This window comes from Sus scrofa, unplaced genomic scaffold, assembly GCF_000003025.6.
Source record: "Sus scrofa isolate TJ Tabasco breed Duroc unplaced genomic scaffold, Sscrofa11.1 Contig2553, whole genome shotgun sequence".
NCBI lineage: Eukaryota > Metazoa > Chordata > Mammalia > Artiodactyla > Suidae > Sus > Sus scrofa.
Window position 1 is genome coordinate 56805 of NW_018085123.1, and position 26557 is coordinate 83361.

The 26557-nt window shown below is 36.9% G+C and overlaps 1 protein-coding gene across 1 annotated transcript in view; it reads right to left on the bottom strand.

The window, feature by feature from the left end:
• Positions 1–25841, bottom strand: part of LOC102166678 (centriolin-like) — an 82411-nt gene extending 56570 nt beyond the window's left edge. Inside the window, 10 exon segments of the mRNA XM_021081915.1 lie at positions 929–1038; positions 3423–3651; positions 4530–4649; positions 6695–6751; positions 12709–12902; positions 14787–14973; positions 17551–17692; positions 19591–19721; positions 23025–23155; positions 25705–25841. Of these exon segments, the coding sequence (XP_020937574.1) occupies positions 929–1038; positions 3423–3651; positions 4530–4649; positions 6695–6751; positions 12709–12902; positions 14787–14973; positions 17551–17692; positions 19591–19721; positions 23025–23155; positions 25705–25732 (1329 nt within the window). The 5' untranslated portion in view covers positions 25733–25841.
• Positions 25842–26557: the final 716 nt, after the last annotated feature.

The following is a 26557-nucleotide window of genomic DNA, read 5'->3' on the forward strand; positions in this document are numbered from 1 at the left end:
GCTTTATAATGTTTCAAATCAACTTGAATCAATTTATAGTTACTATGTAATCTGAAAGTAACAACACAGTAAGCAATGAGGTCCTGCTGTATATAGCACAGGGAACTATATCTAGTCACTTGTGATGGAACATGATGGAGGATAATGTGAGAATGACTGGGTCGCTTTGCTGTACAGTAGGAATTGACAGAACAATGTAAATCAACTACAGTAGAAAAAATAAATCATAAAATTAAAAAAAGAAAGTAAAAATACAGGGTATCTTTTCAAAAGAATATATAACTTAGACTTTACTTTCTTAGTCTACCTACTATGCTATGAATACAGTTACCAACATGATTTTGAAATACTGAATTTTAAAATTTACAAAGAAATATAACCTTTTATATACTTAAAAACTGAAATGTCAAAATACTTCCATTTTTGAATTTTCTTCCTATGCAATTATATGATGGGTTTGAACTGCTTCCTTCTTCATGACACACTCTTTTTGTATACCATATTTTATATCAGTTACATTTTTGCTGCTGTGACAATGTTCATATTAGAGAGGTCATTGGGTTCTTAATTTAGGTCCCAGGATCTTAAAGGTGGGGAGTGTTTAAGTAAATTCGAGGAGATATATCAGGAAGGAGATTATTACCTGGGTACATCAGACATGTTCACAATAGTGTAGATGGAATATATCTTTTTACATAAATTGTTAAATAGTATATATCTACATACTCTAAAAAATGCTAATAGAATGTCATCCTGAATGGAAGGAAATATAATTGGAAAATGCTAGAATCATATCTGACTCTAAAATTTGTTACTCCATGATTAATTAGGCATCACTGATTTAAAGACCATTTTACACAGTTATGAAGGGGAAACACATTTCATTTCTGGCATTTCCTCTTAGCAATGCAGCTTTACTTTTACTTACTTTTTTAAGTTGCATAGCTTCTTCCAGTTGTTTAAATTCTTCAGTAGCTCTTAAAATTTGTTGTTCTGCTTTTTCTATTTCATCATGCAGTTCTGATAGTCGAGTTTGTGCTGCGAATTTAAAAATCACGCACACATAGACAAGAAAAATCTTGAATTCTCAAATTTCCACCTTTTTCTTAGCAATAACTTCCTCCCTCCCCAATTAAATATCTGCGATTATAAATACATCACAGGAATAAGAATAAGTAATTTCTTTTTTTTTTTTCTATTTTAGGGCTGCAATCACAGCATATGAAGGTTTCCAGGCTAGGGGTCGAATCCGAGCTGTACAGCCACAGCAACGTGAGATCTGAGCCATGTCTGCGACCTATACTACAGCTCACAGCAACACCGGATCCTTAACCCACTGAGCAAGGCCAAGGATCAAACCTGCGTCCTCATGGATCCTAATTAGATTCAATAACACTTTAGCCACAAAGGGAACTCCCATAATAAGTAATTTCTTATGACAGTTTTCCTCTTTATTGGTTCATCTCTAGAATACTTTCACAATATACTCTAAAGCTGTAATTGATCTTTTTTTTTTTTTTGTAAAATTCTTAACATAAATGGGGCTTTACTTGATTCTCCCAACATTAAAGAACTCTTTTGAGACAATAAGGATTTTATTTGTAAACATGCACTTACATGTCACAGTTATAATGAGATTTATTAGAGTATTAAACAAAAACCTTGGAAGAGGCAAATGCTTTATGATGGGACTCAGTATCAGGAAATTTACTACTGGGCACTCCCGCTATGGCACAGTGGGTTAAGAAGCCAACCACAGAGGCTCAGGTCATTGCAGAGGCAAGGGTTTGATATCCGGCTCAGCCAAATGGGGTTAAGGATCAGGCGTTGCTGCAGCTGTGGCTCAGACTCAATCCTTTGCCCTGGGAACTTCCATATGCCACGGGTGCAGCCAAAAAAAAAAAATCAAAGGGAAAAGAAAAGAAATTCACTGTGAACAGTCTCTCCCAACTGGAGAGACTCTTACTTTATACTTAAATCAATTACTTTATACCTTAAATTTCTGATTTCTCTCTTCCTCCCTCCCTGCCTTTTGTAAAACCATAAGCCCCTTGAAGCTAGTCTGTACTTACATTCAATTTAGTTTTGCCTTCCCCTTCCAGAATCTTGCATATAGTACATGCAGACACAGACAACTCAGCCTCTTTTCTCCCCTCTCCAAGTCAACTTCTATTGGCCTTCTGTGTTTTTGTTTGTTTTGTTTTTTAGGGCCACATCCATGGCATAAGGAGGTTCTCAGGCTAGGGGGTCAAATCAGACCTACACCTGCTGGCCTATGCCATGGCCACAGCAATGCCAGATCCAAGCTACATCTGCAACCTACACCACAGCTCACAGTAATGCCAGATCCTTAACCGACTGAGCGAGGCCAGGGATCGGGATCGAACCCACAAGCTCATGGTTCCTAGTCAGATTCGTTTTTGTTGCACCATGATGGGAACTCCTGGCCTTCCATGTTTCCATTTAGTTGCCAATCATGGAAAGATGGACTACTAATCTCATTGACTGAGACTCCCCCAATGGGCCATGATTACTAGTGAGATACATGAACTCAGGTCTGCTTTCTCCTCCCTCCATATCCATGCAGCTAAGTGAGTAAGTGCAATCAAAGTTTGCCATTTGGATGGTCTAAGGGTCTCCTTGGATTGCTTTCTTCCTCTCTCTGACTTGCCAGGAAGTGGTAAGTTCCTTTGAATTAGATGACTGGGAGGGGAGGGGAAGGTTGAGGAGATGGAGTATGGGATAAGTCAGGAGGAGTTAGGGGCCAGACTTAGGCCCAAGCCTAAGAAGACTACACTGATTCAACTTATCCAAAACACTGCTTTAGGTTTTGGCAACATGCACAGGAATCAATACCTCCTTCAGTTATTACTAATTATATCTCCGAATGTATAGTCCAGTGGTGAGAAGGACCTGATGGCAGGGCAAGATTTAAGTATTCTTGGATCCTCTCGATATGCTGGCATCAAATTATGGACAAAAACCCCATTCTCAGGAGTTCCTGCTGTGGCTCAGCAGGTTAAGAACCCAACTAGTATCCATGAGGATGCAGGTTTGATCCCTGGCCTTGCTCAGTGGGTTAAAGGCTCCAGCATTGCTGCGAGCTGCGGGGTAGGTTGCAGATGAAGTTCGGATCTGATGTTGTCATGGTTGTGGCTGGTGTAGGCTGGCAGCTGCAGTTCCAATTTGACCCCTAGCCTGGGAACTTCTATATGCCGCAGGTGCGGCCCTAAAAAGAAACAAACAAGCCAAAAAAACCCCCACCAAATCTCCATCATAACAAGAATCATTAAAAAATAATTTGCTCAATGAATCACTACTTTTGTTTTAGACTTCTTGTGTAAACAACATCTTCAGCATGTTTAATTAGAAGTAGTCAATCTTTTTATAATTTTAAAGAATTTAAAGTAACTTTTGTTAACCTGCACTTATTTTGTTTTCTTTGTCTTCCAGTTGTATGTCCAGCGGTGTATGGGCACTCAAGTTCACATGCTCATTTCTAAGCTGTTCCTCTTCACCTAGCTCCATCCTCTTAATCTCTACTGCCTGTGCATCATCAGTAATATAACTCTCTGTGGCAAACATATTTCTCTTATATCTGGATTTGCCAATATAAGGGCTTTCATCTGGGGCTTTATCAATGTCGACATACTAAAAACAAAATAGAGAGATTTATGGTTTAGTAAGTGACTTCTATGCAGTCAAGTGACATTATTCATTTTATTAGTGAAGAATGTACCACAGAATTGCCTAAATATTAATCCTACACACATAAAAGTTAAAAAATACATTTCATTCTTTTATCTTATTCTTAATATACTAAAAAGGAACTGGAACAAAAAAAAATGGTCTCAAAAGGATTCCTCTTCCTATCTCCAAAGAGTGAGCTGGATTGATTAAGGAAGTGCCTGTAGTTACATGTCTTTTTTCAGCATTGTTGAATCTCTCAAGTCAGAAATCTAGGTGTTTTATTTTGGTTTCTCAGCTGATATATAAGTAAAATATCAGTCTAATAAATTTTAACTCTTGAGTAAATAATTTATAGTTTGGAATCAGTGGATCTTGGAAGTTAAATGGTTCCCCTCTGCAGTAGCATTTATGGCATCGGTACAAATAATGGTTAACTAATAGTGAAGCCAGTGATTATTTAACAGACAATGTACAGAGATGCCCATTCCGTGATCACTGAAGCAGGTGGTGCACTTTTATTGGCAGTATGGATTTAAGGAAGCTGATCAATCACATCTTGAGTGAGGTAACTAAGGATAAGAAAGTTCTTTTGGGTTATGAATATGGATGTGGCCAAATATCGTCTTGGGATTTTTAATCTCTTTTGGACACTGCTCTATTTCGCTGAGCCAAAAAATTTACAGATTCAAGCAAAATACTTTGACTCTGCTGATATCCTCATAACAAGAACATGGAATAGTTATTGATAAAATCCTTTGACCATCTCTACCACCCTTCCTCCTCTGCCCCATTCTATGCTGGCTTTAACTTTGGATTACTACAAAATTAAAATAACTCACCTCTGATGGATAATAATTTAGTGGCTCAAATTTAGCATCAATTTTATAAAAGGCCAATTCCTGTTCCAGTTCATATTGTTTCTGACATGCTCGTGTTAGTTCCATGGTCTTCTGTCTTAGCTATTAGCCCAATTTGATATGAAACAATATACAGATTCAGTAAGTTAGCATAAAGGTACAGTGGTATGGCAAGTTCTAATCATAATTAATAATTAGATTTTTTTAAATCACACAAAAAATAGAGCATTAAGACATTTTTCTTAATTCTAATGTATTATAAAATATGAAAAAACAAAATGTCATTTATAAGAGATCACATAAAAGACCTTTGAAGTTTGTATGTTATTTCTGGATTCAATGAATAAAACTTTTAAAAATCATTTAAATTTGCTTTATCCAAACATGAAAGTAAAAAGCAACTAGTCTACTAAGTACCTGCTTCCTAATTTCTCAATAATTAGTGCTAATTTACTTAACTTACTCATGGCGGCTTCAAGTCAATGATGAAAACGATATTTAACATTAATTACAAAGAAATTAAAAGGAGTGAAAAGCATGAAAATAGGAGATTAGTTTTCACTGTTGTACTGCTATTGCTATGTATTTTTGGCTAATGGCATCCCAGTTTTTCATTATTCTTTGTAACACAGTGTAAGGGATGTGAATAAGCTCAATTAGATCCAAATATGTAATGTTAAATTTTTAATAAAGTAATCCTACTGTAATTACAACTTTTTAGTGATTCTTAGAAATGTCAGAAGCTAGAAAAAAAATCATCTAGAACTAATCCTCTGAACTTATAAATAAAATTGAGTCGCAATTTGGTGAACTGACTTGTAAAAAGTTACCTACTGAATTAGTGGCAGAGAAATTTTTTATTAACTACCAGTACCAGCCCCCTTTCTACTAAATCAATCTGTGAGTTCATTTCAAAGGTCCACTAAGTGATTTCTGCGTTTTCATTCCCCCCACTGTCTGATAATAGATATCATACCAAAAAAAAATGCATGCAGAAAAACTTCATTAATATAAAAATGCAAGCTGAAGAGAATGAAACATAAACAAACATGAACATTTTACAAGCCTGTGAACTCAAAGTCGTGCATGATTTAGCTTTCAGTCACCTCCTGATTATCCATCAAAGTGGAAGTAAAACCAGCCTACATAATAGGTAATCCTGAGTACTCACTGTATGCCAGACACTGTGCTAAGTATTTGACATGTGCTATCTCACTGAATCCTCACAACTACATTATGAGCTATACAGAGAGGTTAAATAATATGCCCAATTGCATAGCTGGTAGTTGGAAGAGGCAGAGTTCAAATCCAAGTTTCCTGATTTCAAATTCAACACTCTATCATACTATAGTGCCTTCAATGTCCTGCTGCAGGGTGTCAAGCACATTACCCACACCACTGATGCTTTCGCTGAGTTGCTCACAAGATCCTGAGTCTCAAGAAAGCAACTCGGTGTCAACTAATCTTGGGCTTCCCTCTCCAAAGATCAGTGGCAGTGGGAACAAACAGAGGCAAATGTGACTGAACCATGGAGGATTTATGGACTGGTCTCTGCAGGCAAATACAGATGACCCTTGAAAGTGTGGGTTTAAACTGGGCAGGTCCACTTACACATATTTTTCAATAGGAAATACTACTATACTACACAGTCTGTTGTTGGTTGAATCTGCAGATGCCCGGGAACTGAGGATACTGAGGGCCAACTAGTGGATTAACCCGTGTGTTGTTCAAAGGTCAATTTTAATAATAAATACTCTGCATCTTAAAGTATCTTTGTGTCTTTTACAGCAGCAGGCTTAGCATATAGCGAACAATCAATAAATGTCTATTGAAGAAATGAAGAAATGAGAGCAAACTGGGAGTCAAAGGCCCTGGAAAGTAGGCTAGTTACAGAATTAGCTATGGATAGTCAAGAGATGAGTGCAGTTAACATACTGACCAACTGGAAAAATGATACAAATTCTGTCCCCCACATTCAAATTCATTTTCCTATGTATGCATTCATTAAACAAATTATACATACACACACAAGCACATTTCTCAAAAAGGCAAGCCAGTTTCAAAACTTAAAATATATGTAAGCAGTTAATACAAGTTATCATGCAAACCATGAAAAAGAGTGTACAATTCAGCCCTAAACAAACTACCTTTAAGGAAGAATTAAGAATCGGCAGAAAAGGGTCTGCAAGAAACCAAGACAAGGGCTAAAAGGAGAAAGAAGCAAACAAATACCATCACCTAGTGAATTCCTAGAGAGTGAGGCTGAAACAACATAAGCTGTTCTTCATTGACAACTTACCTTAGGAAGATATGATTAATACCTGCATTATTCTTACATGGACATATTTTATCATCACTCCAACTATGAGTTTCATATTTGCCACCTTCCATTACTTAGCTTGATTAATTTCAAATTATTTTCACATTCATAACCTGATTCAGTCCTCACAAGTCTGTGGGGCTGGCAGGACAGCTAAATCATCCTCATTTTATTTATTTATTTACTTATTTTTTAGGGCCACACCTACAGCATAGGGAAGTTCCCAGGCTAGGGGTCAAATCACTGCTGCAGCACCAGCCTATGCCACAGCCTCAGTGACAGCAACACGGGATCCGAGCAGTGTCTATGACCTACATACACCACAGCTCACTGGATCCAGCAATGCCGGATCCTTAAGTCACTGAGCAAGGCCAGGGATCAAACCTGCGTCCTCATGGATACCAGTCAGGTTTTTGGGGTCTTTTTTTGGCTTTTCTAGGGCCACATCCGTGGTACATGGAGGTTCCCAGGATAAGGGTCTAATTGGACCTGTAGTCACTGGCCTACGCCAGAGCCACAGCAACTCGGGATCCGAGCTTCGTCTGTAACCTACACCACTGCTCACGGCAACACCAGATCCTTAACCCACTGAGCAAGGCCAGGGATCGGACCCGCAACCTCATGGTTCCTAGTCAGATTCGTTAACCACTGAGCCACGATGGGAACTCCCAAATCAGCCTCATTTTAAAAATGAGGAAACAAGAACAGCAGTAAAATAACTTGCAAAAAGACAATGAGTAATATTAATATTAAAGTTGAAGTTAATACTTGTCAGTAAAGAAGAGGGGGACTACTACAGGTTAAATGGCCACCAGAAGTTTTCCTTCAATGTTACTACATTTCATTTATAAGTTAGTTGACCTATTACATGAGGAATTACTTTATGAAACTAGAAAACATTATACAACTATAGCTATTATCACCAGACAGTCTATATAAGGTAATGGAAAATGTTTTTTGAATGTAGGCTCTTAGAATAAGGCACAGAATTATTTTCTTTAAAAACTTCAAATAGTCCTTTGGAATAATAAAAGAACAGGCAAAACAACATGGATTTAAACAAGAAATACAAAATAGCTAATAAATACATATACAGTATTCCAATAACTAAAGAAATGTGAGATTCTTCTTTTTTCTATGCTATTTACAAGTTCAAAGTAATAGTATCAAGTGGGGGAGTGGGCTCCTTCACCTACTGCTACAGAAGTATAAAAGAGATATAAGCTTTTTGAAGGGTCATTAATATTTATCAAAATTTTAAAAACTTTTAGACTTATAGTGATTTATCCTAAGGAATCACTAATATGAATGCATAAGGCATATACATGTAAATATTTTTCTCTATACAGTTGCTAGTAACAAAAAAGTGGAATGACCTAAATATTCATCAATAAGAGTAAATTAAATAAATTATGGAAAATCCATACAATGGACCACAATATAGACTTCAAAAAGAATTTATGTATGTGTATATACGTGGGTATGTATTTTTTAACTTAGAGAGCTGTCTGTGAATATATATTGTTTTGTAAAAAATAAGATACAGAATTTAATATGTATAGTAAGATTCTTTTTTACTTAAATCACAAAACATTCAAATATATATCTATTTAATCATATATACATTATATAATTACATAGCTGTTATATAAGCATAGAAAACAAAAAGGATACATATTAACATCCAAGGAATGGGGTAGGGAGAGAGTGAAACGTTCATTTTCTACTACATACAATTTGTTGTCTGAATTTGTTAAAACACATATTAACTTTGTATATTAATGCTTTTAAATTGTTAATCATAAAAATAACATAATGACTCAAAGAAGAGCACAGTCTGTCTTCTAATCAAAAACAGTTACAGACAAAAACCCAGAAAAAACTGTTGACAATTTACAAAACATTTATTTATAACACAATCAACAACATTATAAATAAACATGGGAGTTTGGGGCTGGCATATGCACACTGAGGTATATGGAGTGATTGGCCAATGGGGAGCTGCTATACAGCACAGAGTACTCTACCCAATATTCTGTAATAATCTACGTGGGAAAAGAATCTGAGAGAGAATGGATGTGTGTACACGCATAACTGAATCACTGTTGTACAGCAGAAATTAGCACAACACTACTTCAATAAAACTTTAAAAAAATGAAACAAAAATAAACAACAAAAGAGAAAACTAGGCAACTATAGTATCCATAATTTTGGGATAGCACATAGACATAAAATACAATATTTTGCCAAGGTTTTCAATGGGTTGACTAACAAACACCGGCATATGGAAATTACAATGTTCTTTTATGTCAGTAATAACAGATGAATTCTATACTACAAAAAAGATCAACAACTCAGGAAAATTATGAAATGTTCACAGATGTCAAATGATACCACAGTAGGAACTGTTGTTTGGGATTTTTCTGGTACTTTAAATATAAATGTTAATGGTCAAGGATTTAATTACTCATCAATCCATTCTATTATGGAACAGTGTGCAGCAGATAGATGTATATTATAAGATCACTGATAATCATCAGATTATTAACATATATAATATGCCATCAGAATACAGTAGACATATTTGAAAACTGCCTTCAAGTAAGAGGCATATGAAGGAAGCCACAAGTGCTCTGGATATCTGACTAACAGAGATAGGAAAGCTGCCCCATATTTTATTATATCCCCCTGGCAAAGAAGAGTTAGGAAAGAGGTAGTTAAGTATTTGGATTTCAAGTAATTTCTGGAGCTCCCATTGTGGCGCAATGGGATCCGCAGCGTCTTGGAGCACTGGGATGGGTGGGGTCGATCCCCAGATAGGCACAGCGGGTTAAGCATCTGGCATTGCAGCAGCTGTGGCTTGGTTCATGGCAGTAGCTCTGATCTGATCCCTGGCCCAGGAGCTACATATGCCATGAGGCAGCCAAGAAAAAAAAAGAAAAAGAAAAAGAAAAAAAGAAGAAAAGAAAAAGAAAGAAAGAAAGAGAAAAAGAAATCAAGTAACAATTTCCCTCTCTATGCAGAGGAGGGAGGGAACATTTTTTTTCTTGCTAAAAAATATAACTGCTTATGCAGAATTCTTGTCAACAAATCAAGAAATTGAGCCTGAATGCCAATCCTAAAAGGGTGTTGAAAAAAAAGAAGACAACAGTATTGAGGATCCTATTAACTGTATGAGAGATCTAATTCTCCAAGTTATGTATAAATCAGAAAAAGAATTGCCAAAAGAAAAAAAAAGAGGAGAGTACCAAAAGCTATTTTTTCCTTCAAGGAAAGTAGATTAATAATTTTACAGAATCAAATTCCCTAGGTTGAGGAATTCCTGTAGTGGCTCAATGATAACTAACCCGACTGTGTCTACGAGGACGCAGGTTCGATCCTTGGTCTTGCTCAGTGGGTTAAGGATCCAGCGCTGTGATGTAGGTCGCAGAGAAGTCTTGGATGCGGCATTGCTGTGGCTGTGGTGTAGGCCAGCAGCTGTAGCTCTAATCTGACCCTTAGCCTGGGAACTTTCATATGCCACAAGTTCGGCCCTAAAAAGACACACACACACACACACACACACACACACACACACACACACACACACACACACACACACAATTCCCTAGTTTGAAAAGGCCTTTTTTTTTTTTTTTTTTGCTTCCTTTTCTATGGCCACTCCCGCGGCATATGGAGATTCCCAGGCTAGGGGTCTAATCGGAGCTGTAGCCATCGGCCTACACCACAGCTCCCAGCAACGCATGATCCTTAACCCACTGAGCAAGAGGAGGGATCGAACTCTCAACCTCATGGTTCCTAGTCAGATTCGTTAACCATGCACCACGACAGGAACTCCCTGGAAAGGCCTTTTAGGGTAATTTAGTCTATCTCCCTGTGTAATTTTTTTTTCTTTTCCCTAAACCCTGAGCACATGCATGTTTCAATGACAGCAAACACATTCCAGAGTTATCACATTTTATCTCAGAATAGCTATTAGATTTCTTCCTCATTACTAAATGAAAAACTGTTTTCCTATAATTCTATTTGCTATTTCTTTCTTTTCTTCTCTTTTAGGGCTGCACCTACAGCATATGGAAGTTCCTAGGTTAGGGGTCAAATTAGAGCTACAGCTGCCAGCCTACACCAGAGCCACAACGAGGGATCCGAGCCATGTCTGCAACCTACACCACAGCGTGTGGGAATGCCGGATCCTTAAGCCACACTAATCCTTTATCCACTGCTGATTCTAACTCCAAAGCTTCACTTTTTTTTTTTTTTTTTTTGCCTAAAAGGGCCAAATGTGTGGGATATGGAAGTTCCCAGCCTAGGGGTCAAATGGGAGCTACAACTGCTGGTCTATGCCACAGCCACAGCAGTGCCAGAGTCCAGCTATGTCTGTAACCTACACTGTAGCTCACTGCAATGTGGGATCCTTAACCCATTAAGCGAGGCCGGGGGTCAAACCCACATTCTCTTGGATACTAGTTGGGTTCATTACCGCTGAGCCACAATGGGAACTCTATTTGCCATCTCTCAATTTTATCTCTTGGGACCTCTGTCAATAACTTCAATCCTTCTTACATGACACAGCACTTTGAGGTTGAAGGCAATCATCACAGCTCAGTGGGTCCTCCTCTTCTCCAGCCTAGACATCCTTGTTGCTTTGGCTATTCCTCAGACATGGTCTCAAGACCTCTGAAGCCTCTAGGTCAGGTAACTTCTGAAGATACACTATCTAGATAGTCTAAATCCTTTTCTTTTAAAATATCTTTTCTCTGCTGTGTAGAACAGAGAACTATATCTAGTCACTTGTGACGGAACATGATGAAGGATAGTATGAGAAAAAGAATACATATATATATGTGTATGACTGGGTCACTTCACTGTACAGTAGAAATTGACAGAACACTGTAAATCAATTATAATGGAAAAAATAAAAAATATATCTTTTCTACCAATTTCAACTGTAAAGTCAAATTATTTAAAATTTAAACATTACAGATAAACAGCAATTTGAAAGTGCTCTATAATTCCATTCTCCCAAAATAACTGCTGTCAAGAATTTGGTATACATTCTACCATCTGACCTACTTATACTATTATATACTTTCCTTATATATTGGACCATAGTTGATATACTGTTTTACAGCTTGCTTTTTTTCATATAGCAGTATGTGTCAGATGCAGCTCTACCTTACTTTGATAGGAACACAATTATTCTACCACATGGATATCCACTGAGGGACATTTTAGTTACTCTCAATATTTTTCTAATATAAGCAATAATGTAGTGAATGTCATTATATATATACATGTACTCACATACATATATGCACACATCTACACATATATGATAACTTTACACATTCTTGCTACCACTTCTATAGAATATTTTTTTGGAAATATATGTCATGTATTATACTGTAACTATTACATAATAATAAATAATATAAATATGATATCAAATACTATAATATTTCCAATACATAGCACATAGGGTATGCCCATGTAAATTTGGATAATTTTTCCAAATTGCTTTCTAAAAGTTTTGCCAATGTACAGTCTCACCAATAATGCTGTTGTTAAAAGAAAAATACAGCCTATGGTGTGGGGTTTTCACCTTCCTCCTTTGTTGTGGACACCATACTTCACACAACACAGGCCAAGAGAGTAGTCACTTTGGGGCAGTCCTACCATACAGTGCACAGTCTTCTACAATTTGTAAAACCTTTTGCACATACTTCTGTTAAACCACGTCTTCCCCAATCTATGGTCAGGAGTTGTATTTTTCAGACCTAAGAGCAAAGAATTCTCTATTTCAAGAGAATATAGTCAAAGCAATGTAAAATACAGACTTACCAGTTCATTTTTTGTGTTTAGGTTATTCTCTAGCTGCTCACAGCTCTGTTTTTGTAACATGGCCTCTTCTTTTAATGATTTGTTCAATTTATCTTGATTTTTAATTTCTTCAAGGAACCTTATTTGTTTGCTCTTAAGCTCTTCAGTTTCCATCACCTTCTTTTCCAGGTCTCTTTCCAGTCTTTCTACCTCCTCTGTCAGTACAAATTTAATAGTTTATTGATCCTTATATTTTCTATTTGAAGAGAGTTAAGACTATTTCTCAAATAATAGCAGAAGAAGTCTTAGAATAGTACAAATACAATTTTACTTCTAAATTATTTACTACGGTTTTGGGTAAAAAAGACTATCTTGAGTTAGAAAGTAAATTACATTAAGAAGTATGAAGGCATTATCATTTGGAAACAGAATTTTAAAGATAACACTTTACTTCCAATACGCTGAAATGGCTACTTCATATGTTCCTCTTTCCTTCTAACCTCTCATACTCCTATTTTCTTTCTCAGCTGATGACCTCATTTTTCATTGAGAAAACAGACTCTTCCCCCCTGCCCCAGTGAGACCTTCCTCATTTTCCTACCACCAAAGCAACAAAACTTCCCCCACTTAACACACATCTTCTTTCCCTTCTGATGGAGAAAGTGTCCCATCCCTGTTATCAAGAGGTCATTTTTTTTCTGATCTCATTTCCTTGTCTTCTCAAGGACCAAAAGAAGTGAGCCATGATTTGTCTCTTCACTCTGCTCTTGAATATTCTCTGTTTCTTTCATTACTAGCTTTGAGGTTTACTGTACTTGCTTCTGGCCATTTCCTGGTTTGGCAGCTACTGGTGACATTTTTAAAAAACATTTTTCAAAAGCATTTATCAGATACTAGGGGAGAGAAACTGTGGAGGAATTTCAAATCGTCACCCAAATGTCTCTCTCCCATTCCATCTTCAATCTATAATCCTGCGTTTGTCCCAACCACTCCTTAACTGCTCGTCAAGATCATCGTGGTGTTACCAATCTAAAGCACTTCTCTGTGCTCATCTGCCTCCTTCATGTCTCAGCAACATTCAACACAGCTGACCACTTCCTCTCTTGAAATCTTCTCTGGGCTTTTGCAACCCACTGGTTTTCTCCTACCCTCTTGGCCTCCCTTTCTCAGTTTCCTTTACTGTCTCCCCTTCCGGCTCTTCCCAAACCCTGTCTGAGTGAGGAAGCTGGTTCTGGTGGAATTAAATAACATTTTTATGCTGATGACTCCCAAGTTTATCCCTCTAGGACAGCTATCTTTGAACTCCAGACTCACATCTTCTTGGTTGTCTCACAGACATTCACGCTCAACATTCTGAGTTCTCCCATTTTCATAGACAATATTACCATCCAACCCCTTACTCAAGACAGAAGCCTGGGAATTATCCAACCCATTATAAAGTGCTGCTGACCCTACTTCCAAAGTTGACCCATCTACCTACATCTACCAGCTAAATACAGGTCACCAATAACTCTATCCTAGGATACTGCGATTGCCTCCTAACATGTCCCTTTATCTCAGTTTTGCCAGGCTCCAAATCATTCTCCATCCTACATCAGAACTAATCTTAATATATAAACTGGATCATGTCCCCATCCACTTAAAAGTTGTCCATGGCTTTCACTGTGCGTGGAATAAAATCTAAACCCCGTGGCCCTGTGGCATCGCACCCCTCCCCATCTCTCCAAACTTTTACTTGAGCTATCCTCTGGTCATATTGAGCTTCTTTCTGTCTCTTGATTCAGCAGGGTCTTTTCAAGCATCAAAGTACAAACTGCTCCCCACATGTGAATGCCTTTCTTCACATGGCTAATCCTCTCTGGCTTTGCCTTCAGCTTATATGTCACTTCCTCAGAGAGCCATTCCTAAACACCTGGCTCACAGTACAAGTGCAATGAATATTAAATTCATTGATTTATGGTGTCTTTTTCTATGCAAATTTTAATAGCATTATCAAGTTCGCAATAAATATATTTTTCTGGGTAACCTCTGGAAATAAATCCCTCTCCCACCCAAATTTAGTTTAGTTTTTTTTTTTTTTCCCCTAAATATCACCTTACCTAAACTGAATCTCTCAAAAGCTTCCTGTCTGTCTTGAGTGGTTACTGGCTGACCTTCCAAACTTTCTAGCGAACGGAGGTGAAAAATGGTAAACTGGAGGTAATGAGGAAGGGTCGCGACTGGATTTTCAGCTAGGATCAGAGAAGTCAAATCTTGAAGTGGTTTCAATTTGCTTACATCTTGGAGCTGAAATGATATGTAACATTATTATTGGTATAACTGAATTTAAAAATCATAAACATACCTAAGGGAAGTAGTAAATCAAGGAAGTTTCTACTAATATGGCAAGGAATCTATTCATGAAACTATTACCCAAAAGCAGCAGTTTGAAGGGAGGAATGGAAAGGAGTAGCATCTGAGAATCAATAATGGATTAAGGGTGATATTAGGCTCTTTCTTTCTTTCCTTCCTTCCTTTCTTTCTTTTGATTTTTAGGGCCATACCCACCACATGTAGAAGTTCCCAGGCTAGGGGTCAAATTGGAGCTATAGCTGCTCGCCTATGCCACAGCCAAGCAGGATCCAAGCCACATCTGAGACCTACACCATAGCTCATGGCAATGCCGGATCCTTAACGCACTGAGTGAGGCCAGGGATTGAACCCGAATCCTCATGGTTCCTAGTCGGGTTCATTAACCACTGAGCCATGAAGGGAACTCCTAGGCATTTTCCATATGCCATTTCATTCACTCCTCACAAAAACATATGATATAATGAGCATCATCTTAATTTTATAGATGAAATTGCTGTTCAAAGAATTTAGGTAACTTGCTTAAAGCTCAGAGGTTACATATAACGAAATAGGATTTGAATTCAAGAGTGTGTAACTCTAATCCTATTATCTTTTCATTATATACTGATTGGACCAATCAAAAACAATTTACCCATTTAGGCTAAAAAAAAAAAGTTTGGTAAATCTTCAGAGAACAGTTATAACTGATAGTTAAAAGAAACAGGACACATGGAGATACTCATGGTTCTGAAGTAAGATATTTACATTTATCCAAAGAGGGCTTAAAAAGTTGAGAAACACTACTTCCAATAGGTAGTATAAATAAATCTCTCCCAGTGGATGTGCACTCTTACCGATGCCAATGTCAAATACAAACTGGCATGAGAAAGTCATAAAAATTAGGAATAAAGAATGATCTATTGAATGATTTTCCTGCTAACACTACTATCTAAGGATCAACTACTTTAAGAGCATTTGAGGCAAATTTCAGACAGATTCATGGCAAACTCTTCCCATCACCCCGTAAGCCCCAAGAGCCCCAAGGCGATGCTGTGCTACATGGCATGGGGCTTGGGCTCTGAGGCTCTTGAGCGGTCAAAGTGAAGTGGTAGAGTCACCTTATCAGATAATAAAGCACAGTCATTGCACAGCATCAAATAAATGTTATTTATTATTATTGGCTTCTACTGGTGAAAGTTTAAGGAATATAACCTTAGAGTTATTTAGTGTTTATAATGTTTTTAAAGTGTTTTCACATCTATTATTTCATCTGATTCCCATACCACTTCCGTAAAGAAGCTATAGTGCCGGTTTGATCCCTGCCCAGGAACTTCCACATGCTGCAGGTGCAAAGAAAAATTAAAAAAAAAAAAAGACAAGTTCTTTATAACAGGATTGCTCCAATTTTAATACAGATTTAAATCAATTAATGTTTTTACTTCACAATGCTTACTGAGCATCTAATTATAAATATCACAAGAAAATCATAAGATACCCTCCAGAGAAAAATATACATCATTATCAGATGATGTGAAGCATGATAACAAATTTGCCCTACTATAAAAAGCTAGTGATTAACTTCCTGTAACATCTAATACTATAATTCAGATTAATTCATAAGTTTGAAAAAAGAACTCTGATCTAGGCATTCAGTGACCTGGATTCTGGCACAAGTTGAGTGACTTTAGCTAAGTGAGTTAACCTCTCTGAGACTTTTGAAAATGGAAATAAGACAATGACACTAACTCACAGAATTATAAAAATAATCCCTGAACTACTTCCTTAACAAGAGTATTCTGAGGCTCAAACGAAATGAAAGATGGGGCAATGCTAAGAGCTCAACTCTCAGTTAACATGGAACCATGCAAAACCAGGACTGCCTATATTTAATTACCCTAGAAGAATACTAGGTTATGTCTGAATTTGATGTTTGGTCAAAGAACCAAAAACATTAGAAGTCTCTCTCTCTCTTTTTTTCTTTTCATAGCCATACCTATGGCATATAGAAGTTCCTGGGGTAGGGGTTGAACTGGAGCTGCAGCTGAGGCCTATGCCACAGTCAAAGCAACAGTGGATCTGAGCCAAATCTGCAACCTAGGCCACAGCTTGCAGCAACTCAGGATCCTTAACCCACTAAGTGAGGCCAGGGATTGAACCCACATCCTCACAGACACAATGTTGGGTTCTTAACCCTCTGAGTCACAACTGGAATGCCATCATTTTTAAAACACTTAGATTTTAAACTTTTGCTTCAACAAATCTAAAATTTTTTTAAGTTTTCTTGGGAGTTCCCATTGTGGCCCAGCGGAAAACAATTTGACTAGCATCCATGAGGACACAGGTTAGATCCCTGGCCGTGCTCAGCAGGTTAAGGATCTGGCGTTGCTATGGCTGTGGGATAGGCCAGCAGCTGCAGCTTGAATTCGACCTCTACCTGGGAACCTCTATACGCCGTGGGTGCGGCCCTAAAAAGACAAAGAAATAAAAATTTTTAAAAAAATTAAAATTTTCTTGCTACTTTGAAAAACTTACCGATGATATCTTGTTCCCTTTCAGATTGAGGACTCGCAAACATTTTAACTTCTTCCCTAACCATATTGGAATATGTTCAATTTCATTTCCTGCAAGGTTTAGCTTTTGTAGATTATGCATATTTTCTATACCTTCAATTTTGCTGAAAACCAAAGGGTAAAATTAAACTTAGTAAGTACAATGATATTGTCCCTCCACTGTAATTTTAAAATAAAAAGCCTTGGTTTTAATATGGAGTTGCCTAATTATAATTTATAAATGAGAATTTAAAAACAGTGGCTAAAAACAACTTTATCAGAACAGCTCTGATAAACTCTTCACTACTGTTTGTGCCCAGGAATTCTACCTATCTCACTCCCACAGTACAGAAAAGATGTCTGTCCATGGCGTTCTCACTCACCACTGTGAAGACTACTAGTGGACAGCAAGGGGAAGAGCTGGAAAATTCAACAGCACACACTGGGCTATGTGCTACCGCCATGCACAAGAGAAGATGTCCTCAATTATCACCTGAAGTCATCACCAAAAGATTAGCTATGCCAGCAGGATGTGGCAGCCATTTTGAGCTGGTGAACCCCCAGAATGATACTGTATTTATGAACATAAATATTTTAATCAGAATATTTAAATGAATAAAACATTTATCACCCATACTGATGAATTTTCATTGATGAAATATTTTCCCAAGTTGATTACAACTCAATTCTTTGGTCATTTCTTTTTGTTTTTGCCTTTTTAGGGCTGCACCCGCAGCATATGGAGGTTCCCAGGCTAGGGGTCTAATTAGAGCTGTTACCGCCGGTCTGTGCCAGAGCCACAGCAACGCCAGATCCGAGCCGTGTCTTCGACCTACACCACAGCTTACGGCAACGCCGGATCCTTAACCGACTGAAAGAGGCCAAGGAACTAACCCCGAAACCTCATGGTTCCTAGTCGGATTTGTTTCCGCTGCGCCACAACGGGAACTCCAATTCCTTGGTCATTTCTCTATAGTGGGCAAATATTTCCAGGCCTCTTCATTTTCAGTTTTATTTTGTTGCAATTATTTTCATCAGGGTCAGTTTTTTTAATACAAACTTTACGTTAAGGATTTGATTTATTAATCACTTTTTCCCATTTCATTTTTACCATATTAGAGCTTCTGCTACTGTTGGTTGTTTTGTTTTTTTGGTCATTACATATACCAAGGCTAATGTGGAGGGAAAATATACAGACATAAAGATTTTCAAGATTTGATATTTGTATTACTTTGTCTATAACAAGTTTTCTGTGTGTATTTTTAGCCACTGTAAATTTTATGTTTATTTCTCAGAGTAATATATATTACGAAGGGTATTTAGCCTGATGTTCTTTGCTCATTGCTCTAAGAAATACACTAAATACATAGGATCAAGATGGGGTGAAATATCTTTAGGATTAAAATGACAGAGTTCAAATATTCTGCTTCATGTCAACTTTCTTAATGTAATGAGGCAGTTAATTACAGACTATCTCTCGGAAAACTTTCTGTCAAAACTGGAATTAAGATAAAATTGGGGGAGTTCCGTTGTGGCTCAGTGGTTAACGAATCCGACTAGGAACCATGAGGTTGTGGTTTCGATCCCGGCCTTGCTCAGTGGGTTAAGGATCCGGCGTTGCCATGAGCTGTGGTGTACGTCGCAGACGTGGCTCAGATCTGGCATTGCTGTGGCTCTGGCGAAGGCTGGCAGCTACAGCTCCGATTAGACCCCTAGTCTGGAACCTCCATATGCCACAGGAGCAGCCCTAGAAAAGACCAAAAAAAAAAAAAAAAAAAAAAAAAGATAAAATTTGGTACTCAAAAATATATCTCCTTCTTTGATAATGACAGACAATATTCTGTACTTTAGTAATGCCAAAATATGACAGTTATCATATGTGAAGGGCTAGACTACAAACAAATAACGATCAAAGTGCCTGCTCTTTCATCAAAGTATTCTTTCAGTAACATGGGCAGCATTAATTTACCTCTTTAACAAAGATGACAACCCTGCAATGCCACCCAAAGAAGTGTTTACTTACCAGATTTTATTATATGATAGGTTGAGTTCACGTAATTTTAACAGCTTGTCCATCTTCTCAATCTTCCCTATTAGATTATGACTAAGATTCAGTATTTCAAGTTTAACACATTTTTCCAAATTTTCGATATACTAAATGGAAGCAAATGAATAAATACTTTATATAACAGATGTCTCAAGATAAGCATGACATGTATGCATGTGCATTAGGGACTTTTCTGATCAGTCACCAGAGAATAAAATAAGCCCTTACTGCTCTCCCAGACAATCCCCTGGTGTGGCCCTTCTTGGCCAGCAGTGGCAACTCTCCTCAAGCTGCCAAAGTGGATGGTGCTTCCTATTTACTAAGAAACTGAAGACTATCCAACAAGAATTTCCTCCACCTCAACTTTTCTATGCCTCTCCCCTTCCCCCTACCTTTTTTCAAAGTTCAACTAGGTGCTCAAGCTCTTGTACAACCTCACTCATATCCTCTCCCCATGCTCTTGTATCTTCAATCCCTTTCTTTTTCCTGGATCATCCCCTCAAGTTTAGAAAGAATCACCATTCTACAGATATTCATTATGCATTTATTACATGCCAGATGTCGCACCAGGCCATGGCGATACACCAGTGAACCAGATAATCTTCCTGCAACAGGAGCCTGTGTTCAATCTCCTCTATATAATACAAACCATGGGACTCGTTTCCCATCGAGTTTTCATTTTACCTCCTTATTTGCCACCATCTTCTCATAAAAGTTGTGGACATTACTTGGCTGCCTTTCATTCACTATTACTTACTGATAAGGCAATACATTTTCCACCCTTATTATGTATTCAGAAAGCTCTCTCCAAGATCACCATTTATTCACCCATTCCAAAAACATTTATCAAGCATGGATTATGTGCCAAGAGCTGTTCAAGGTACTGGAAATGTGGAAATACAGTAGTGAATAAGGAAAACAAGGTTCTTCATTTCATTCACAGAGAAAGCCAGTAAACAGAGAAACAAAATTTTCAGGCACTGAAGCATAAGAAAATAAAGACGACGTGTTGTGATAGAATCCGAGGTACCAAGAAAGCAGATTTTGTCTGCTGTATTTACAGTACTAGTGCCTGGCACATGGTGGGCACTAAATAAATATCTGTTGACTGAACAAATGAGAGAAAGTGACTGTGGAGAAGGTGGCTAATTACAATTGGGTGGTAGGAGAAGGCCTCATTGAGTTGAGACCCTAATGATAAGCTAGTTGTATGAATATCAAGAGGTGGAGAATATCAGGCAGAGAAAAAAAAATGCAAAGACTCTAAAAGAATGAATGTGGTAGGTTTGAAAAAATAGAAGGGCTTTTTAGCTGCCAAATCAAATAATTTCTTCCAAGTTTTCATCCTATTTAATGATTCTGTGACATTTTATATCATCCTTTTCTGTCTAAGTTCTCCCTTCTTTGGCCTCCATTCATCATGCTCTTAGGTCTCCTAAATGAACAGCCCCTTCAGACTATCTCACTGCGTCTGTCCTCTCCCTCTTTCTGACTCCCCCTCACTATTTTTCCTCTTAATCCTAGGCATTCTTCACACTAAGCGCTAAGATCCCAGAGATCAGAAACTAAGCTTACTCACCTCTGTATCTATTTCCACAGCCTAATACAATGCCTGGGATATAAGTACACAGTAAAGATTTACCAACTTGATATTTCATTTTTAGAACCTTTAAACTTCCAAGATGTTTTTTCCTGCTTAATTACACAACATATAAATATATTCTAATAAAAAATCCAAACAAAACAAAAAGCTTCATCAGGTCTCCAGGTCCCTATAAAAATCTCACTGCTCAGAGGTAACCATTGTTAGGAGGCTGCTGTGTATCTATCCAGATCTGTCTATTCATTTACATTTATATATACATAAATAGAAAAACAGCATTTTAAAAAAAATCTTTTAAGACCTTACTATACAAAATATTTTAGAATTTGTTTTTTTCATTAAATATACTGGAATATTTCCCACATTAATACACTGAGCTCTATTTTGTTTTGTTTAAGAAACTTGATGTATTTCATGGTACATTGCACCAAAATCTTTGTAAGCAATCCCCTATCGACAGATATTTAGTTATTTCCAATTTTTCTATTTTAAATAATGTTTAAAAAGTATAACTATACAGACACTTTTTGATGGGTGTGCAAACATTAATAGGATAGACATTGAGGAGCAGAACTGCTATGTTGGTGAGTATAAACTAAGTAAGTATAAACTCAATTGCTGGATTAAGTAAGTAAATTTGAAATTTCGATAAATACTACAAAACTGTTTTCCTAAACTGCTGTACCAATCTATACATACTAAAACCATATGAGAATACCCATTCACCACACCTTTCTGAACACTGAAATAATCCTTTTAATTCCTGTCCATTAGACATACAAGGTGAAAAATGGTATCAAATTACTATTTTATTTCACATCTCTTTGATATTAATGAAGTTGAACAAATTTTCATGTTAATATTAGCCATTTATAATACTTTTGTGAATAAACTTCATATATCCTTTGCACATTTTTCATTTAGTTGTCTCTTTCTATTGAATTGTAAGAGCTCTTTATATTAATGTGGCTATTGTTACATATGTTGGAAATACTACCCGCCAGTTTGTTGTTTTTCTCTAACCTTTTAAAAGATATTGTTCATTAAACACAACTTTTCATCTTTACATAAGGTAAATCTCTCAATATTTTTCTTTGTGGTATTAGGGTTGGTGTTTGCTTAGAAGGGCCTTCCCAACTCTTAAGGTTTAAAAAAAACATATTCTATATTCTTTCCTAATGTTTTTATAGCACTTTTGTTGATTTTTGTTTTGTTTTCATTAAGATCTTCAATCTTCTAGAATTAATTTTTATGACTAACATAATAGGTATCTAAGTTTACATTTTTTCCAGCTAAAAAATTAAGTTGTCTATTACAATGTGCTCATGTCCCATAGTTTATGAATAAAGTAGTAAATACTCTGGAGCAGGGATTAGCAACCTTTCTCTGTAAAAAGTCAGACAGTAAATATTTTTGGCTTTGTGAGCCATGTAGTCTGTGACAACCACTTACCTCTGCTACACTACTGCAAACACAGTCACAGACAAAATGTAAACAAATGAGCAAAGTTGTGCTCTAATAAACCTTTATTAACAAAAATAGGCAGTAGGCCCAATTTAGCCTGCAGGTTGTAGTTTGCTGACCCCTTCTCTAGAGAGCATCAATAATACACAGAATGACATGAGCTTATGAATTTGAAGATGTCATCCTTCTGATGGAAAACTTTTACTGGAAACAATAAAGGATCTGCTACAAATTAGGTGACATTAGGATGAAATGGTACTGTAAATTTAATTAATCTTTTTTAAATTTTAAAGCTCATAAAAATTAAAAACAATGTCTGTATTCAGAAATGTTAGTAACCTACCCTAAATTTCTTGCCACCATCTTTAGAAAGTGAAAGGTTCAAAGATTTTACCAAGGCCAAATTATCCTGTTTAGTAAGTTTTTTAACAAGGGCCTCTGTAATATATCGAACTCCTCCACGTGAGTCAGCTTCTGAAATTACAGAAATAGATCATTATCAGTAGAGAAAGATATGAATACTTTGAAAAACAAATTGTTTTGATGTTATATAACAAAAAACTGTTAAGCCATGCATACATAAAAACAGCTGGATAGTTCTAATTGCAATATTTTAACAATAACATTTTACTTTATGTAGCATTTCATAACAATGACAGTAAGTTAAAATCTATAAATATTAACTGAGTGGCAAGCTTTGTGCTAATTGCTTTACACTGAAAAATTTTAGAAGTATCTGTTGTGGCTCAGTGGGTTACAAATCTGACTAGTATCCATGAGGATGAGGGTTCCATCCCTGGCATCGCTCAGTGGGCTAACGCACTGGCGTTGATGCAAGCTGTGGTGTAGGTCGCAGACATGGCTCGGATCCTGTGTTGCTGTGGCTGTGGCACAGGCCAGCAGCTATAGCTCCAATTCAACCCCTAGCCTGGGAACTTCCATGTGCTGTGCGTGCAGCCCTAAAAAGACACACAAAAACATTTTTTAAATTTGTACAACAAACCTTTGGGATGGAAATTATGATTCCCCTTTATAAAAAATTTTAATAATCTGTTCAAGATCTTAGTACTGTGCAAATCTAGGACTTGAACCTAGGCAGATAAGTCTAAAATTTGTACTTTTCATCATATGCAGCACTAAAGTTTTTAGCAACATTTTCTCTTTCTCTTTTTTTTTTTTTTTTTTGGCTGCCCCATGCTATATGGAGTTGCCAGGCCAGGAATCAGATCTGAGCTGCTGTTTTGACCTATACCACAGCTGTGACAATGCTGGATCCATTAAACCACTGTGCTGGGCTAGGAGTTGAACTTGTGTTTTTGGCGCTGCAAGGATGCTGCTGAGCCCACTGCTCCACAGTGGGAACTCCTTAGTAATATTTTAATGTTGGTTATTTTTTTAATTGTTGTTTTAATGCAAATTTATTTAATTGCTATTGGAGGATTTCTTTTTTTTTAACTGTTTATTCCCCAATACAATTTTTTTCCTACTGTACAGCATGGTGACCCAGTTACACATACATGTACACATTCTATTTTCTCACATTATCATGCTCTATCATAAGTGACTAGACATAGTTCCCAGAAATGTTCGTTATTTTTAAAAAAAATATACTGACACCTTCTAGTTGTTTTTTAAAATTCTAAAGTTCAAAAACACCAGAATTCTTAAAAATTCTGTTTTCTTTTTTTTAATGGTAGGAAACTCAAACTTGTTGTTTTTTTAGATATGAAAGACCACAACATAATTTTATAGAGATTAAGTACTAGGTTAATGGATAGCATGCCCTGTCTTAAAACACTCCTGGATATTGCAGCCAAAGCTTACTAAAGCTGGTGTTAAATTTTACAGCAGCAGCCATAAAAAGAAAATTGCCTCTTGATTCTTTCTTTATGAATCAAAAATAATTAATTCTGGTTCAGATCCAGGCTGTGGGGCAAAGTTTCTCTATGATTACTTATAATAAGTTAACACTATATTTATTTTGGTTCAAAATAAAATTTAAAAAATTTTGGGCCCTTCTAAGGAAGAAAATATTCTAAAAAGTTAATCAAATCAGAAATAACAATGTACCTATGGGCAGCAAGGGTGTGTTTAAACTCGATACTGATAAAATTTATTCAGATCAATATTCAGGTCAACAGAGTTTGATGACAGATTTAATGACTTAGCAAAGACATCACAAATTTTTTTCACATTTAATCACATTAAACAAATCCTTTAAAAAAAAAAAATTTTTTTTTTTTTTTTTTTTTTCCTTTTTAGGGCTACACCTGTGGCATATGGAAGTTCCCAGGCTAGGGGTTGAATGGGAGCTGCAGCTGCTGGCCTATGCCATAGCCACAGCAACACAGGATTCGAGCCACATCTGCGACCTATACCATAGCTCATGGCAATGCTGGATCTTTTAACCCACTGAATGAGGACAGGGATCGAACCCACATTCTCATAGATACTAGTCAGATTCTTAACCCAATGAGCCCACACAGGAACTCCAAAAAGAATCTATTTTTGAGAATAGATTTCCAGACGAATAAAATGCTTTTAAGTGGAAAAAACAACTTGGTGAGCTATATACATACACACATATATACATGGAAGTGGAATATATATATATATTCGTATTCCTTATGTGGAAGGTGGACCATTCACAGATTAGCAGCTTGCCAATAAGCAGACTAGAACAGCCCCCAAGGGTAGATAGCATTTTTATAGTAAATCAAGGCACTCCATTCTAAAGTGAACAGGTATGCCCTCTCCCTAACCAAGGAAGATGGTAAATTTCACATATAAGCTTTAAGGCACTCGCCTATCACAGGAAATAAAGTTTCCTCTTTCTGGAAACTCCCTTCTCCTAACCCTGTCAGACATCTTCACCCTCACCCACAAGTCTCCATTGTCCTTACACAATTTCCGTCAATAAAAACAATAGGTCAAGTTAATATTTTGGACCAGAAATGTAAGTTCAATATTTTCCATCTGCACGTAAGAGTATGTGGTGAAATTCTTAGAGTAAAAAGCAATACCTTTATGGTCTTGGTAGTCCAAAAGCATAGTGTTTTCACCTATAATTTCGGTTTGCTCATACCACTGTCTTCCAGAATGAAAAGGCAGAGTCTCAGATCCACTTAAAGGTGAAAGTGACTAGATCTCATATTGGATGTAAGAGATGATGGACTAGGAGGGTGAGATGATGGTGGCATCTTTGTTTGGGAAATTTTTTGCTGCGGACCTTTCTTCATTGCAAGAATAAAGCCAGGTGTCCATCAAAACCTGTAAGAGCTTTTAGCATATTTAACAAAGTTAATTTCTTAGAACTATTAAAACTATTGAATTAATCTACTTCTAGAATTTTCAAGACTACAAAGTTATAAACTCAGAGGCTATAGATACTAGAGCCCATACATACTACTTCAAGCTGATGGGAGCAGACACCATTTCAAACATTGCTGATTATTTCACCAGAGCGAAAACGACCTCCAAAGGGTCTTGGACTGACATACTCCAGCCAGAAGTGTCACCTGTCATTTTGGTTCTCAACTTATTAGCCCAAACTGGTCATAAGGCCCCTTCTATCCACAAGGGATCCTAGAATGTAGGAAGCTGGAAATAGTTGGCAACCAGCAGTATTTCATACTGATAAGCACTGATAAGCACTCTCTGCTTCCTCAGTTTATTCTTTGGCTTCTGGGAACAAATGCCTGTCCTTAGTCTTTTTTTCTTTTTCTTTTTAAAAAAACTTTTAAAATTTACCATCTTAACTGCTTTATTTTATTAAAGTACAGTTGATTTACAGTGTTGTACCAATTTCTGCTCTACAGCATAGTGACCTAGTCATACGTGTTTATAATTCTTTTTCTCATACTATCTTAACTATTT